This window comes from Balaenoptera musculus, chromosome 2 (genome assembly GCF_009873245.2).
Source record: "Balaenoptera musculus isolate JJ_BM4_2016_0621 chromosome 2, mBalMus1.pri.v3, whole genome shotgun sequence".
Taxonomy (NCBI): domain Eukaryota; kingdom Metazoa; phylum Chordata; class Mammalia; order Artiodactyla; family Balaenopteridae; genus Balaenoptera; species Balaenoptera musculus.
The window spans coordinates 97,472,718-97,487,283 of record NC_045786.1 but is presented as its reverse complement, the minus strand read 5'-3'; the positions used below and the strand labels follow the sequence as shown (position 1 = coordinate 97,487,283).

At 46.0% G+C, this 14,566-nt stretch overlaps 1 protein-coding gene across 2 annotated transcripts in view; it reads right to left on the bottom strand.

Annotated features, from left to right (window-relative positions):
- Positions 1-14,566, bottom strand: part of SCG5 (secretogranin V) — a 52,012-nt gene that overhangs the window by 37,339 nt on the left and 107 nt on the right. For both annotated transcript variants that reach the window (XM_036844078.1, XM_036844079.1), the window contains exon 2: positions 12,537-12,769. In XM_036844078.1, the coding sequence (XP_036699973.1) occupies positions 12,537-12,762 (226 nt within the window). In that variant the 5' untranslated portion in view covers positions 12,763-12,769. The remainder of the gene's footprint in view (positions 1-12,536; positions 12,770-14,566) is intronic.

Here is a 14,566-nt window from a genome sequence, read left to right as displayed (position 1 = left end):
GTATGGGGGGAGGGATAAATTAGGTTAGAATTAATGCATACATACTATTACATATAAACTAGATAACCAACAAGTACCTGCTGTATAGCACAGGGAACTATACTCAGTATTTTGTAATAACCTATAAGGGAAAAGAATCTGAAAAAAATATATATATGTATGTATAACTGAATCACTGTGCTGTACACCTGAAACTAACACGACATTGTAAATCAACTACACTTCAATAAAAAAATATTTACAGTATGATTTTTTAAAATTACATATATATGCATAGAAAAAGAGATTGGAAAGAAGCACAATAAATGTTGAAAGTAGGTATCTCTCCGTGCTAAGACTGTAAATAATTTATTTTCCAAATCATCCACAGTGGCCTTTATTACTTTTATAATAAGAAAAATTACTATAAATATAAGTAGTCCATACCACCTAGAGAGTCTTTAAAGGTACCCCAAATTTCCTTCTGAAGTGTGCTGCACCAGGAAAAATAAAGCCTGCAGAGTAGTGGTTCTCCACAGGGGGCGATGTTGACCCACAGATGACATTAGTTCTGGTTGTCACAAGTCAGGGAGTTCTGCCGGCATGTAGAGGACGGGTGCCAGAGATGAAGCCCTCACAGCAGAGAAGTCTCTGGCCCAATGTCACGGGTGCTGAGAGTGAAAACCCTGCTCTCAAGTCAAACTCACACGATTTGAATCCAGACCTGTATCTGTATCCCCCTTAGCTGGTCAGTCCTGGCCAATTACTCACCGACTCTGCAGGTCAACTTGCCCTTGTGAGAGAGAAGCATCTGCATAGGATTTCTGAGGGCAAAAGTAACCATATATATATATATATATACATATATATATATGTGTGTATATATATATATATATATATATATATGTATATATATATATATATGGTGTCTGGCACATAGTAGATGCAAAATAAACATTAGTTCTCTTCCCCTAGAACCACATTTAAGGAAAAAATACTATTACGTATTCCAGTTTGTGTTTCCTTTTGTTAGGTATTATAAAAAGAGAGCTTCTTAACCTTTTAACTAACCTCAATTACCCTTTTCAAACGTACATTTGGAGTCAAGTCAGCTTTGATGTGCTCTCCCCAGATTCTAGAGCTTTAATATCAGGTTGATAGGATGAAAAAAAGTGAATTCTTGAATCTACCAAAAACTCATGGAGGCAAATGTTCTAAGTACTGGGGCTAATGTAGGTGAAAAGCTGATCTTCTGTCCTGACACTGCCCACTGGGTCCACCCTGGGCTCTGGAGGGGGACACAGGGCACCAAAGGACACACAGGTGTTGTGTGTGCATCTCTGCTTAAATCAGAGGGAGGCTGACAGTCATCACGTGCTCTCCTCGGTGCTGTAACTGGGGGTGAGGGATGAGATCCGACCCGTCTTGGACCACAGATGAAGGCACTGAAGCAGGGTGGGGAGGCCTGGGTGGGTAGGCGGGCTGCAGAGAGAGTTGCGTGGGTACCAGGTACCGATCACTTACTCTGCTCAAGGCCTGGATCTGGAGAGCTGGGAGGAGCTGACCACTCCCTACCTGCAGGCACGTCTTGCACAGCCCAGACTCCTGGGCTCCACAGCTCTGCCTGTAACAAAAGAGCCAGAGGCGCTGACCTGGCTCCGGCGTGCTGTATACAGACCCAGTTCAATGAGAACCAACCGCCAAAAATTCTCTTCACTGACCCCATGCGAAGAAAAAGAATCCTTCTGATATTTGTATAATGCATCATTTACCGTCAGAAGAACTGCTCTTTTCCCCATCCCTTTGGAAACATTTTCAGGCAATAGCACCTGCACTGTTGCCATATTTTTGCACACTCCAGCGACCAAGGACTATTCAGAGTCTGGACAAACTCAACAAGTGGTCCTTCCCATCATCTGCTGAAGGATTAAAAAAAGAAGAAGGCAGGCAGGCAAGAGTCAGGAGAAGCGACCCGCTGGTTCAGTTCAGGAGACGGGCGTCTCCGGTAGTTTACAGCAAAGGGGCTCCTCCCAGCAGGCCCATCCACTCCTGCTGCTCAGGTGGAAAACGTGAGTCACCCACATCTCGTCCAAACCGTGCCGGGCTTGTCGACACAGGCCTGCTGAGCTCTCGGACCAGGAAGGTCCCCTGGGCCTCTACAGGGCAGGCCATTCTACTGGACTGACCGTCTCCTCAGCCACAATCTGTCTCATGCAAAGATAAACTCGGACAGGCCACCGGGGGAGATGGCCAGTAGCGCCCCGAGCCTGTCACGGATCCCTGCTGGAAGGGCCCGTCACCTTGGTTGTTTCCAGCCCTGGGGGAGTATCACTCTGCCTTGCTCAGGCCAAACACCCTGCCAAAGTTCTCACTGCACGCTGTGCCACACCCACTGGGCACCGGCGTCCTCTGAAGTGCTGGGAGGGGTCAGTCTCTGGCCCCCTGAGAGCTTACGATCCAGTGTGTCCAACACAGAACAGGTGGAGCGGCTAGAGGAAAGAGCCGGTCCACAGACCATCCAGCCCGTGCTGCGCAGGGCGGGAGGCACGCTCCCTCGATTCTCTCTCTGACGTCCACACGCGCTGAATGACGGAAGCAACACCCGCCTCCGTCCCCCGAGATCCCGATGGTGTTGGTGCCTAATGCGCACGTATCTGACCGAGACACAAAGAAATACCCCACCCACCTCCCACCGAAAACCACCACCGCCGCGGCTGCCGGCCAGGCTCGGGGCAGCGTTTTTACCTGCAAGGAGGCAGACGAGGTGCAGGACACTCTGCAGACAAGGGGACAGGCAGAGCCACACGCACCATGTACCCCTGTCCCCGGATGCTGTTAAGTAGAAAAACTCGGTGACAACCCTCAAAGTGACCAGCTTTCCTGCCACCTCCCCTCCACCCCTAACCACCCTGCACTCAACACATTCTGGATAAAATGTCTATTTCTTCCCGCCTCCTCCTGCCTGAACCTGAGGCCCCATGATCCGCAAGATCCTTCCTCAAGGAAGCCCGGCTCAAGTTCAACTGACCTGCGGCGTGTTTTTTTTGGGGGGGGTGGGTGGGGTGCGTAGGGCAACGCCTTACCTCCCCTCAGAGCTCCTGTCGTGGTGACTGCGAGATGCCCGATGCCTAGTTAGGTTTCTCTCCCTGTGCAACCTCTCCTGTGATCTATGGAGAGCAAGGTGGGGGGCTGGGTGTTGCTGGGAACAGTGAGAAATAAAATGGAAAGCTCTGTTTTCCTAAAACTCTCCAGGGCTTAGGGGCACAAGGTACACTGACGGGTCTCACCCTGCCCTCGCCACCCAGCACTTTACGACAGGCTCCCTGAGGTTGTAACAGCTCAGTGGCTGGAGTCTGGAGGATGAGGTGGTGCACAGCTGAAGGGGACAAGGAAGGGAAGAAGGGAAACATGGGTAAGTGCTCCATGGTAGGGGCCAATGCACTATGGTCAGAATCACACGTGGGTTTAGGGCACTTTGCAGGAGCTGAGGTCCTACATGAGCAGGTGGGAGAAGAGCCAGTGAATTTTGAATTATTAGGGTTAAAATGCTCAAAATAGGGACTTCCTGGCGGTCCCGTGTGTCCACTGCAGAGGGCAGGGGTTCAATCTCTGGCTGGGGAACTAAGATCCCACAAGCTGCGTGGTGCGACCAAAGAAATAAATAATAAAAATAAAATAAAATGCTCGAAATATAGTTACAGGCTGGATGATCTTGACTGATCTAACACTAGTTTCACCTGCTGGCATCTCAGAGGTCAATGTTGTTTCCAAAGAGCAAATACAGTGAGAGGTTCTTTCAAAAGATATTTTGTGAGCATCTATTATGTGCCTGGCCCTGTCTAGGCCCTGCAGATACAAAAAGCAGGGCAGACATTGTGTCTGCTCCTGCAGATCTTACAGTCTGGTGAGGAAGGCAAGCAGCACCTCATCATAAATGCCAATTCACAGGCATTCTATATAGAGCAGCAAATTCAAAGAAAGATCAATAATGAGCCCAGGAACAAGGATCATCCTTAAAGATAAACCTATTTCCCCAGTTTGGTCCAAGATCAAGCCTGTCCTCAACCACACCATTAATCAACTAGCCTAAGCAGCAGCATGCTCTGTTGGACAGAACAGAAGAAGGGTACACCAGGGTCCAGCTCAGGCTCTGAAACACATTCAAATACTAGCTGCATCCCTGGACAAGTCACTTCTCTGACCTTCTGCTTCCACATCTGTAAAATGTGGCAAAGAGTACCTGCCCTCCTTGCCTGAATCAAGGAAGCAATTGTGAGGGGCAAGCATGAACTTCACGGCATCCCGACATACTCCTGCCTCTTCCCTTTTTTCCCAGCTGAGGAAAGACCTAAATCCAGGCCTCCATCTGAGGTCCCGGTTTCATCTCCTCCCACCTCCTCAGGAATGTTCACCCCTCAGTCATCTGCTCTTCATCCCACATCTTTAACTCTCTATGGGGTCTTGCCAATTAGCACTTCAACAAGTTCAAATCTCTAAAACGACCACCTACACAAAAACCTTCCTCATCTCTACATCACCAGCCCCCCATCCTTCCACAACTGTTACTCAGTCTTCTCCCCACTACCCGACATTCTGGAACAGATGTTTACATCGTGTCTTCTCTCCTGTTTCCTGCACTGTGGTTTCTGCCCCCACTACTCCGCAGAACCCGTTCTGCCCAGAGACCCCCGGGAACTTCAGTGTTGCTACACTCAGTGTACACTTTACACCCAATGGTCCTTATTTCACACAACCTCTCTGCTGATTTTGACAAAGGTGACCACTGCCCCTTCCTGAAACACTCTTTCCTTGTTTACACTGCACCTTTCTGGTCCTCCTTAATGCCCAATCTTTCTTGGTTTCCTTCACAGATCCTTCTACCTGGCCCTGCAGACTGAGTCATCCGGGCCTTTTCTCAGGTGTCTGCTCTTCTTACTTGATACTCACCCAGGTAATCTCATCCATTTCTATGGCATCAGCTGCCACTAATATGGGGATGACTCCCAAACCCCTTTCTTTACCCAGACAGCTCTCCTGTGTCAGATACATCTGAGTGCCTTCTGGACACCTGCACCTGGATGTCCCAGGGCACCTTAAACACAACAAAGTCATCATTTTCATCTCCTTATCCTGTCCCCCGCAACCAGAAAAAAACCCCAGACCTTCCCCTATTCCTTTTCAATTTCTTATCACTATCCGTGCAATTGCCTAAGACAAAAAACTGGAAATCATCCAGGGAAATTTTAAGGATTTGAGTTCAGGGTGGTCTCAATGGAACCCCAAAGGACATGGGCCAAACTGGAGGCCCTGGTCCACTCAAAGACAACCCTTCAAGCCCATTGCTCTCATTGGCTCTCCCAGGATGAGGATAACCTAGAAAGAGATTTTAGTCAGGATACCTGGGTCAAGAGTCAGCCCCACCCCTTCCTCCAAATGCAGAGAGAGGCTAGCCTGAAACTTTGAGAGGCCCAGGTCGGTTGTTCAATGTTAACACTCTTCCCTCCAACCTTCAAATGGGAAGCAACTATTGCCACCCCGTGGCCAAGTGGAGGCACTGCGGCTCCTTTACGCGGCCAAAGGTTGGCCAAGTAGAGACTCCTTAGGATCTGCCCCTTCAAATAGACCTTATCTTACAAAGACTCTCCCCCTGATATTTATTAAGAAAATAATCTTGGTTCTCTTTATTTTAAAATAAGAAAGATGAAGCCCAAAATTTAGTGTTATAAAAAGGAATTTTGGTATTTTTAGGTTTGGCAATACTGGTTTAAATTTAATCGGGATCCATCAAGTGCCAGTATTTATAAATTTCCCAGTGGCTTGGTATCTGGGGTTATCATGTGGTCTAGAATGGTGGGGAAAATGAACCAGTGGTATTGAGGAGACCCTCTTTTACCTGAGGCTGCTATTCTGAAGACTGAAGCACGTTTTCTGGTTGGATTCATCAAAAGCTAACATTAGTGTCAGCTGGCAGAGCCACTTCTGATTCCCACGCATCTCTATCCCATAGCTAATGGCTCTCTGAATCAATCCCTTGGACAGCTGGTGGCTTTATTTGTTTCTGGGGATAATATAACAGCAGTAGCCATTTAGCTATGTCATAGGGACCAATGAGCCACTTTGAGCTTGGAGGGAGGTGGGCACTGCTGAGATACAAGGTGCACTGAAACGCAGCTGAACTGTACTGCTAACTGGGTGAGTCATCCAAAATAATATCAGGGAAAGCCATTAAAGACTGGACGCGTGTTCCTGATATCCACAAAGTGAGAGGAGGCAGGCCTACATTCAGTTACTAACGGAACCCACTTGTGAGAGCGGGCTGAAGCCCCACTTTATGAGAAAACCAGGTTTCAGAACAGTCGCTGAGATCACACACAGCTAGTAAATAGTATGGTTAAGACTCAACCCGTGACCACCTAGAGGGGTGGGATAGGGAGGGTGGGAGGGAGGCTCAAGAGGGAGGGGATATGGGGATATATGTATATGTATAGCTGATTCACTTTGTGATATAGCAGAAACTAACACACCATTGTAAAGCAATTATACTCCAATAAAGATGTATTTAAAAAAAAAAAAGACTCAACCTGGCTTTTCCTTACCATCAAAGTGTGTTTTCTTCTCTATAAAACAAGTTGGTGCCTGTTTGTCTTTACTTTGTATTTTTGTTTTGCTTTGGGTTAAGAATTTACACATTTGATGGCCATCCTTTAATAATACAGTCTCTCTTTTTCCCCAGACAGAAGATGAGCACAAACCACAACTCTCCATTAATTACTTAATGGTTAGCAATTCTCATGCTAGAAGATGTTTCTCATACAAATTTTTAAACTCCATGATTATTTTCTCTATACTATATGCAAGGCTATGTAAAATCAATTAATTTGGGGGCAAAGTATGATTAATCCTCACAATGTTTATAACATCATAAAAAATCTTTACAATTGTAATTAAAGGAATACATTTATTTATGAAGTTTCGAAAAAAGAAAAAAAAGAATTTACACATTTGAAAGATGCTCCTTACCAAGTCATGTTTAAGGTACCTACGGAGAAGTGAAAAATAACCTCCAACCCCTTAGGATGTTTTGGGCAAATGCTTCCTCCCCAGGGACCACTTAGAGCAGGTCAACCAGGAGGCTGGCTTAACAACCGGTGACTTAACAACCAGGAGGCTGGGTACCAGGTTTCAGGAATCCTCTATCTATTGCCTCAAGTCTAGTTGGCCCCCTGCTGGTTTCATTCCATAACTGCAAAAAGCCTTTCCCATTTCTCAATAGGCCCCTGTACAGAAGGTTCAAACCTTGCACCCTGGTGATCAGTCACAGTCAAAGTAAATAGACCTTTTGCCAAGCACATTATCACTGAGTTCCTGGCAAAAACTTCTAGGTAGATTTTTTAAAACATAGAACAGAAATGGAATATTTTCCTTGAACTGAAAGGAATAAAGTCTCAAAAGATCCAGAAGTGAAATAGAATTTATATACTTATTGCTGCCAGATATACTTATTTTTTAAATATTTATTCAAATATACATTCATTCTTCAAATATTTACCAAGTGCCTACTATGTGTCTGGGTATAAAGCAGTAAATAAAATAGATATTGCCTCATGGAACTGCCGTTCCAGTGGGGAGACAGACAATAAATAAGCAAGGAAACAAACATTCATTATAAATTTTTAAAATGCTATAGAGTTTTAAAAAAACAAAAGGGCACTGTGGCAGAGAAGGGGGGGCTACTCAGAGAAGCCGGGTAGGCCTCTCTGAGCGGATGACTTTGAAGCTGAGCCTTGCAGAGGAGGACAGGTGTACGCAGAGTGGAAAGAACAGGTGAGAGCCTGGAGGAGGGAAGACACTGGTGTGGGTGTGGGGCTGCAGGGAGGTTGGGAGGGATGAAGGCAGAGTGCAGGTGAAACGGGCAAGGGAGTTGTTGGCCTTCACAAGCACAGCCTAAAAGGCATCTCAACATTAACACGTGCAGGGCTTCCCTGGTGGTGCAGTGGTTAAGAATCCGCCTGCCAATGCAGGGGACACAGGTTCGAGCCCTGGTCCAGGAAGATCCCACATGCTGCAGAGCAACTAAGCCCGTGCGCCGCAACTACTGAGCCTGTTCTCTAGAGCCCGCGAGCCACAACTACTGAGCCCGCGTGCCACAACTACTGAGCCGACACACCACAACTACTGAAGCCCGTGCGCCTAGAGCCCATGCTCTGCAACAAGAGAAGCCACCGCAATGAGAAGCCTGCACTCTGCAACAAAGAGTAGCCCCCGCTCGCCGCAACTAGAGAAAGCCCGCGCACAGCAACGAAGACCCAACACAGCCAAAAATAAGAAACAAAAAAAACAAAGAAAGTTCCTTTCCAGGATATCATGCCAATATCCTGGCATCATCCCTGGCTCCTCACTGTTTTTCAGTTCCTACCTCCAACCCACCGGCAAATCCTATTGGCTCCAAATTCAAATATACCCATCCTCCGACCATGCCTCGCCACTTCTCTAGCTGCCATGCTAGTACACCCCTCACCTGGATTATTACCTTAGTCTCCTAACTCATCTCCCCCATTGCAGTCCTCCCTCCCTACAGAGTATTTTCAAGACAGCAGTTGGAGTGGTCCTTTTCAAAGGAAGGCTGATCACATCACTGTCCAAAGTCTCCAATGGCCTCAGATACACGCTCAAAGAAAAAGCCAAAGTCGCTGTAGGACTGTAAGACCCTATGACACGATCTGTCCCCACACACCACCTCCCACCTCCCCTTCCTGCCCTTACCCCAGTCTCATGTCTTCCTGCGCTCCTGAGTCCTGGGCTACAGCCACACTAGCCTCCTTGCTCTAACCTTATGGCTTTCGCATTTGCAGCCCTCTCCATCTGGAAGGTCACGGATCACACAGCTGACTCTCTCAACTCTTATTTTTGCCTGTCTTCCCAGTGAGGAGTCCCCTGCCCCTATTTTGTTTCCTCCATCCCCCTCTTCTGCTTTATATTTTTATAGCACTTATGACCATTTGACTTATTACACATTTTACTTATTTCTTTATGTAATGACTCTATCTCCCCTGTCCTGCCAATCTTTCAGGTTCATGTTCATTTCTTCAGTACCTAAAACAGTGCCTGGCATTCAAAAAATGCTTGTTGACTTGACAAATGAGTGATGAGAACAGTGGACTACAATGGACTAGGAGAGAACAGGAGGTGAGGAAGTACATTAGCATGTGTGGAAAGGTTGCTGTGGAAGAAAATTGGTAGAGTAACTCGAAGGGATATGGGATCAAAGGAGGAAATATTTTTTTAGTGGGATATATGACCCCAGTGTCCTAATAGTAATTTACACTGATACCACATCCTATTTTAAAAGGAGAGTTTATAATGTTATGTTTGAGAGCTTATATACATCTTCAATAGTGAGATTAATCTAAGGATTATACAATTAATTAATCAGAGTAGACACAATAAGAGGAAATTGTCTTCCATGTGCCACTTATTAGACAATGAACAGCCCTGCATGCAAAGAATTGAAGAGTCCAGTAATTGTCACCTAAAATGACAATGATGATTCCTTTAGAAATGATTTCATGGTAGAATAGTTGGAGTATGCTAAAACTTTATTTTTGTTTCTCTGAACTGGAATATTACCTGCTTGCAGGTGAATAAATTTAAATCCTACCCCCAAGCTAAATGGAAGCTTCAAGAAGTAATTCACTCAAGGTCACGTTACTGATAAATGATGGAGCTGCCGGTTAAATCCAGATATCTTTGGGAACAGTTTATGTTAAATGTGCATTAAAATTCACACCAGAATATATGTATGTATATATATATATATATATCATATTGTTTCTATAAAAATTAGAAAGAAAAACTTTCTAACTTGGTCCTTCATAACAAAATACTAAAATAAATGTTGAAGGGATATGGAAGATACCCCATGTATCTGTCAGACACCTGGGAATTAGCATGAATGAATGTCAGCAGAGACAATGCAAATAAACGGATGAGTTGAAACAATCCTACACTCACATGAGAAAATATTAGACCACCCAATAAATTAAATGCCAAAGTCCAGGACAGGGAAAAATCCCAGGCTTCTTATTTTGTTTCCCTGTTAGCTTGCACCCAAGCTGTCATAGGCAGAATTCTAAGATGATCCCCAAGATTCCCACCTACCGGTGTACACGCCCTGCATAATCCTCTGCCTTTGAGTGTGGGTAGGACCTGTGGGCTATCACTCCCTTGATAAATGACAAAAGTAATGAGATAGTCCCTCCTATAATTATATTGTATTATGATTAGCAGACTAAAGGGATATTCTCCTTCCAGATTTGAGGAAGTAAGCTGCCATGTTGTGAGAGGGCCAGTGGCTTACAACCAACCTAAGAGTGGCCTCTGAGAGCTGAAAGGGACCCTGCTGACAGCCAGCAAGAGAAAGGGGACCTTGATCCCACAACAGCAAAAAACTGAATTCTGCCAACAACCTAGATGAGTCTGGAAGAGGACCCCAAGCTCCAGCCAAGACTGCATCTCCTGTCAGCACTGTGATTTCAGCCTGATGAGACTGAGCAGAGGGCCCAGCTAACCCATGCCTGACTCCTGACCAAAGGACACTGTGAGCTGATCAATGGGTATTGTGTTAAGCTGCTAAATGTGTGGTAATAGGAAACCAAAACACAAGCCGATATTCATCCCTTCCACAGACACTGTTGGAGGAGACCCAGCATGGCTATGACATCATATTACCCCAAGGGTAATAATGAAAGCAGAGTTTTTAATTCTGAATTGTTCTAATCCATGCTCTTTCACACCTCCAATGCCTTTTCACTTGACATTCCCTGATGAATTCCTATTCAAACTTCAAGACCCAGGTCAAATGTTGCTTCTTCAAAACAGCATTTCCTTACAGACACCCCCATCCACTCCCAAGCAGAATAAATTACTCTGTTCTTTACTTCCATGGCAGCAGCTTGCCTGTCCATCTATCAAAACACTGGCCATGAGGCACTGTAATAACCTCTCCCGGCTCCCACCCCCCAGACTGAGAATCTTTTAGGGCAGAGCTGCCTCAGTCTCCTGCACGGTGGCCGGCACAGAGCGGGTACTGAATAGCTGGCTACTGAGTGAAGGAAAGGAGGCTGTGGATACACATAGGCTGTTGATGCCCAGGGAGTTGCTGTTTCTTTTCCACACAGATGATCAGGCCTCCAGTATTAATGGAAACCTGGAAAGCCGTCTCCATGACAACAGCTGGGTGACTAATCAAGCACTTTTACTGGTTAAAAGGGCAGATATTTACTATCTTGAAAGAGCTGGTCTGAAATGGGTAGGTGTACTTGAAGCCAGAGTTGGCAGCAGATGCTGGAAAGGATTTAGATTCACCTCAGAAGGGGTGGCGTGAAGCTCTGTCTGATTTGTTCTGCCTCAAGCCCTGTGCTAGATTTGCATGCTTCTGATTCAAATCATCTGTGTTAATCCATTCCTGAAATCAAATGTCAGCCTAAATAGACAACAACTCCACAGAGTTAGTTTTACTCAATGGTTTAAAACTATGGGTAACAAGACAGAAATGAGAATCATATATCAACAATATCCATGGCATTCCCAGGACCCCCAAAGCAGATAGCTGTTTTAGGAAATTATGGACTCAGGCAAAATTATACAAAATCAATGCACAGGAAATAGTATTTGCTGGGTGTGTGTTTTGACAAAACTCAGAGAAAGAATTCATGTTTTTCCTTAGGACCCACTCCCGTGGGCAAACACTTGAAGTGATCCTTTGTGTTCAGACTAAATTAACCATGCTACTGCTTTAGGGCTCCACCTCGGTGGAGAAAGACAGCATTCAGAATCAGAGGGATACAAAGCAAGGCATGGAAATAAGGCACCTCCTCTTAAGAGCTGCTCATCACCACCTCATAAGAGCGAGATTCCAATTCTCTCTATAAGAAAATCACTAAACAAAAGAAGTATCACTTTCTAATAAAAGGATTACAATCATATTGCCAGAAACTTAGAAGAATTCAGGTGGGAAATGGTCTTACCACCCTAAAACAGTTAAATTAACATCTGTTATATTAAAAACAATTTTTTTTAAAGTTATTGACATAAACTCTTAATATCAGTACCTCTTTTGGCTCCCTTGGGTTTATCTGACATCATCCCTAAGAATCAAATCAGATCCTTTAGGTCCTATATTTTGAAGATCTTTTACAAATACTGGCTGGCAGTGGCTCAGAGACAGCCAGCTGGGGACACAATTTCCCAAAGATCAGTTTGGGAGAAGACCTGGGGTCTGGGTTCTAATCTTTTTTTAGGGATAACGCTAGATGCTCCTTCATTCACTTACTAAATATTAATGTACCAGATTTTGTGCTAGATGCTAGGGCTACAGCTGTGAATTAGATAAGGTCCCTGCTCTCACAGGACTTATATTCTCATGTGTATGTATGTATCTATATACTGTGTAGTATAAGAAGAAAGGGAAAACAGAAGGAGGAAGTAGAGTTTCTTCAATATGCATTAATTATTTTACTGCTAATGGAAACTGCAAACTGGCAGAACACAGTAAATACCTTCGATGCTCTGTGGGCCCACAAGGTTCATGGCCTGGTGAGCTGGATACTCTACCCGTGGCCTGGCAATGCCCAGCTGCTCCATCACACCATGGAGCAGCCTCTGGATATCTGTTTCTGAGACCCGGTCAGGGGTTCTCGGGCTATAAGCAGCTGTTGGAGTCCATCCAAATGTCAGCCAAAACACTAGGCCAGACAGCATGGTAGAAACCATCCTGGCAACCATTTTTAACCTGCAGAAAAAAGACCAAACATATATCGATTGGCCACAACTGGCAATTGTGATGATGCAATCATGTAATCACTCCAGGGAGTGATTCAAGGACCGCCCAGGAAGGGACTGCAATGAAAAATTCTTAAGGATTTGCTTAGGCCTTATGTGTCCACCCTAGCCAGGACATCAGCTGTGAGAAGGTATTAAAGAAACAGAATAGTCTATCTGAGATAGCAGCCAATTCCCTCTGTCCTCACATTCTTGGGGAGACTAGACTATAATGGCACTTCTGACTTATTTTTTATTGTCCTTACAGCTCCCTGGAAGCTCTGCATTATGCCTACCCCACCACTCTCTCCCTCCCTTAAACAAACAAAAACAAACAACAACAAAAATTTGCCTCAATTTTGAGAAAGGGAGACGGAGAGTGACATCTTGACTTTTCTAGTGCTGGTGAAGAAAAGGCTCAGGGGAAGGAGTTGGAAGACACAAATGGTAAAGAAGCACAGAAAGCTTAGGAGTGGTACAAGGGAACCTCAATACACACAACTCAGGCCTGCCCTCTAATCTGGGAAGGAAGATGCAGGATGCTTGCTGCACCACATGCTAGCAGGGCGAACTTGGGCAAATGCCTCAACTTCCTTCTCTGCAAAAGGGGATGAGAGGGCTTCCCTGGTGGCGCAGTGGTTGAGAGTCTGCCTGCCAATGCAGGGGACACGGGTTCGAGCCCTGGTCTGGGAAGATCCCACATGCCGCGGAGCGGCTGGGGCCGTGAGCCACAATTGCTGAGCCTGCGCGTCTGGAGCCTGTGCTCCGCAGCGGGAGAGGCCGCGACAGTGAGAGGCCCGCGCACCGCGATGAAGAGTGGCCCCCACTTGCCGCAAATGGAGAAAGCCCTGGCACAGAAACGAAGACCCAACACAGCCATAAATATAAAAATAAATAAATTAAAAAAAAAAAAAGGGGGATGAGAAAAGCATCCGTCTTATAGGGTTACTGTGAGGTAAGTTTGAGGGCACACGTAAGAGGACTGAAAACAATGCCAGACACAGAGCCCCCCAGATTGCTATTATTATGTTGGCAATATTGCCTTACTGTTCCGGAGGTTTGAATTTGGGGAATCGAAGGGTGATGAGAGAGAAAACAGAACAGGTGAAGGAGACTGAAGAAACCTAGTCTGGGGAGTCAACCTGTCCTGAATGTTGGCTTCCACGCAACCAGAAGCCTGCAGAACAAGAGAAGAAATATTCACGCAAGTTCCCTCTGCAGCTGCTGAACCTTAGGGCGGAGACTGCAGCCAGTGGCCATGCAAACCCTCTTTCGACCATCCTTCTACGGGAGCGCGCGGGGGGGGGGGGGGGGGGAGAAGGTGGTGGCGGCATGCATTTCTTCCCTGAAACTGAAATATTCATAATCCCCAATATCTACTTCTGTAAAGGAAAGGCTTTCTAAAAAGCCACTCAGATGTAAAACCCTGTACTACAAAGAGCTGAGACAGCAAAGCCTGCAAAATCTGACGAACAAGGCCAGAGGCAGACACCAGCCTCTCCGGCCATCTCCATCTTTCCCTCCTCCGCTCTGAATGCGGGATGTCTTTGTTTCATTTACACCCCCAGCCAACAGCGTTCTGATTTTTTCTCCTTCCTCGGTACTCTTTCCCTCTCATTTAGAGCCGAACCTCCGATTCCCGCACCCATCCTTTGTCTGCCCCCAGCCTCCAGCTCAAGGATTTCAGCACGACGCCCTCCCCCACTCCCGATCGTGAAGAGCCCGTTGGTCTGGGTGGGCGTCAGGAGGTCGAGCCGGCCTCAGCGCA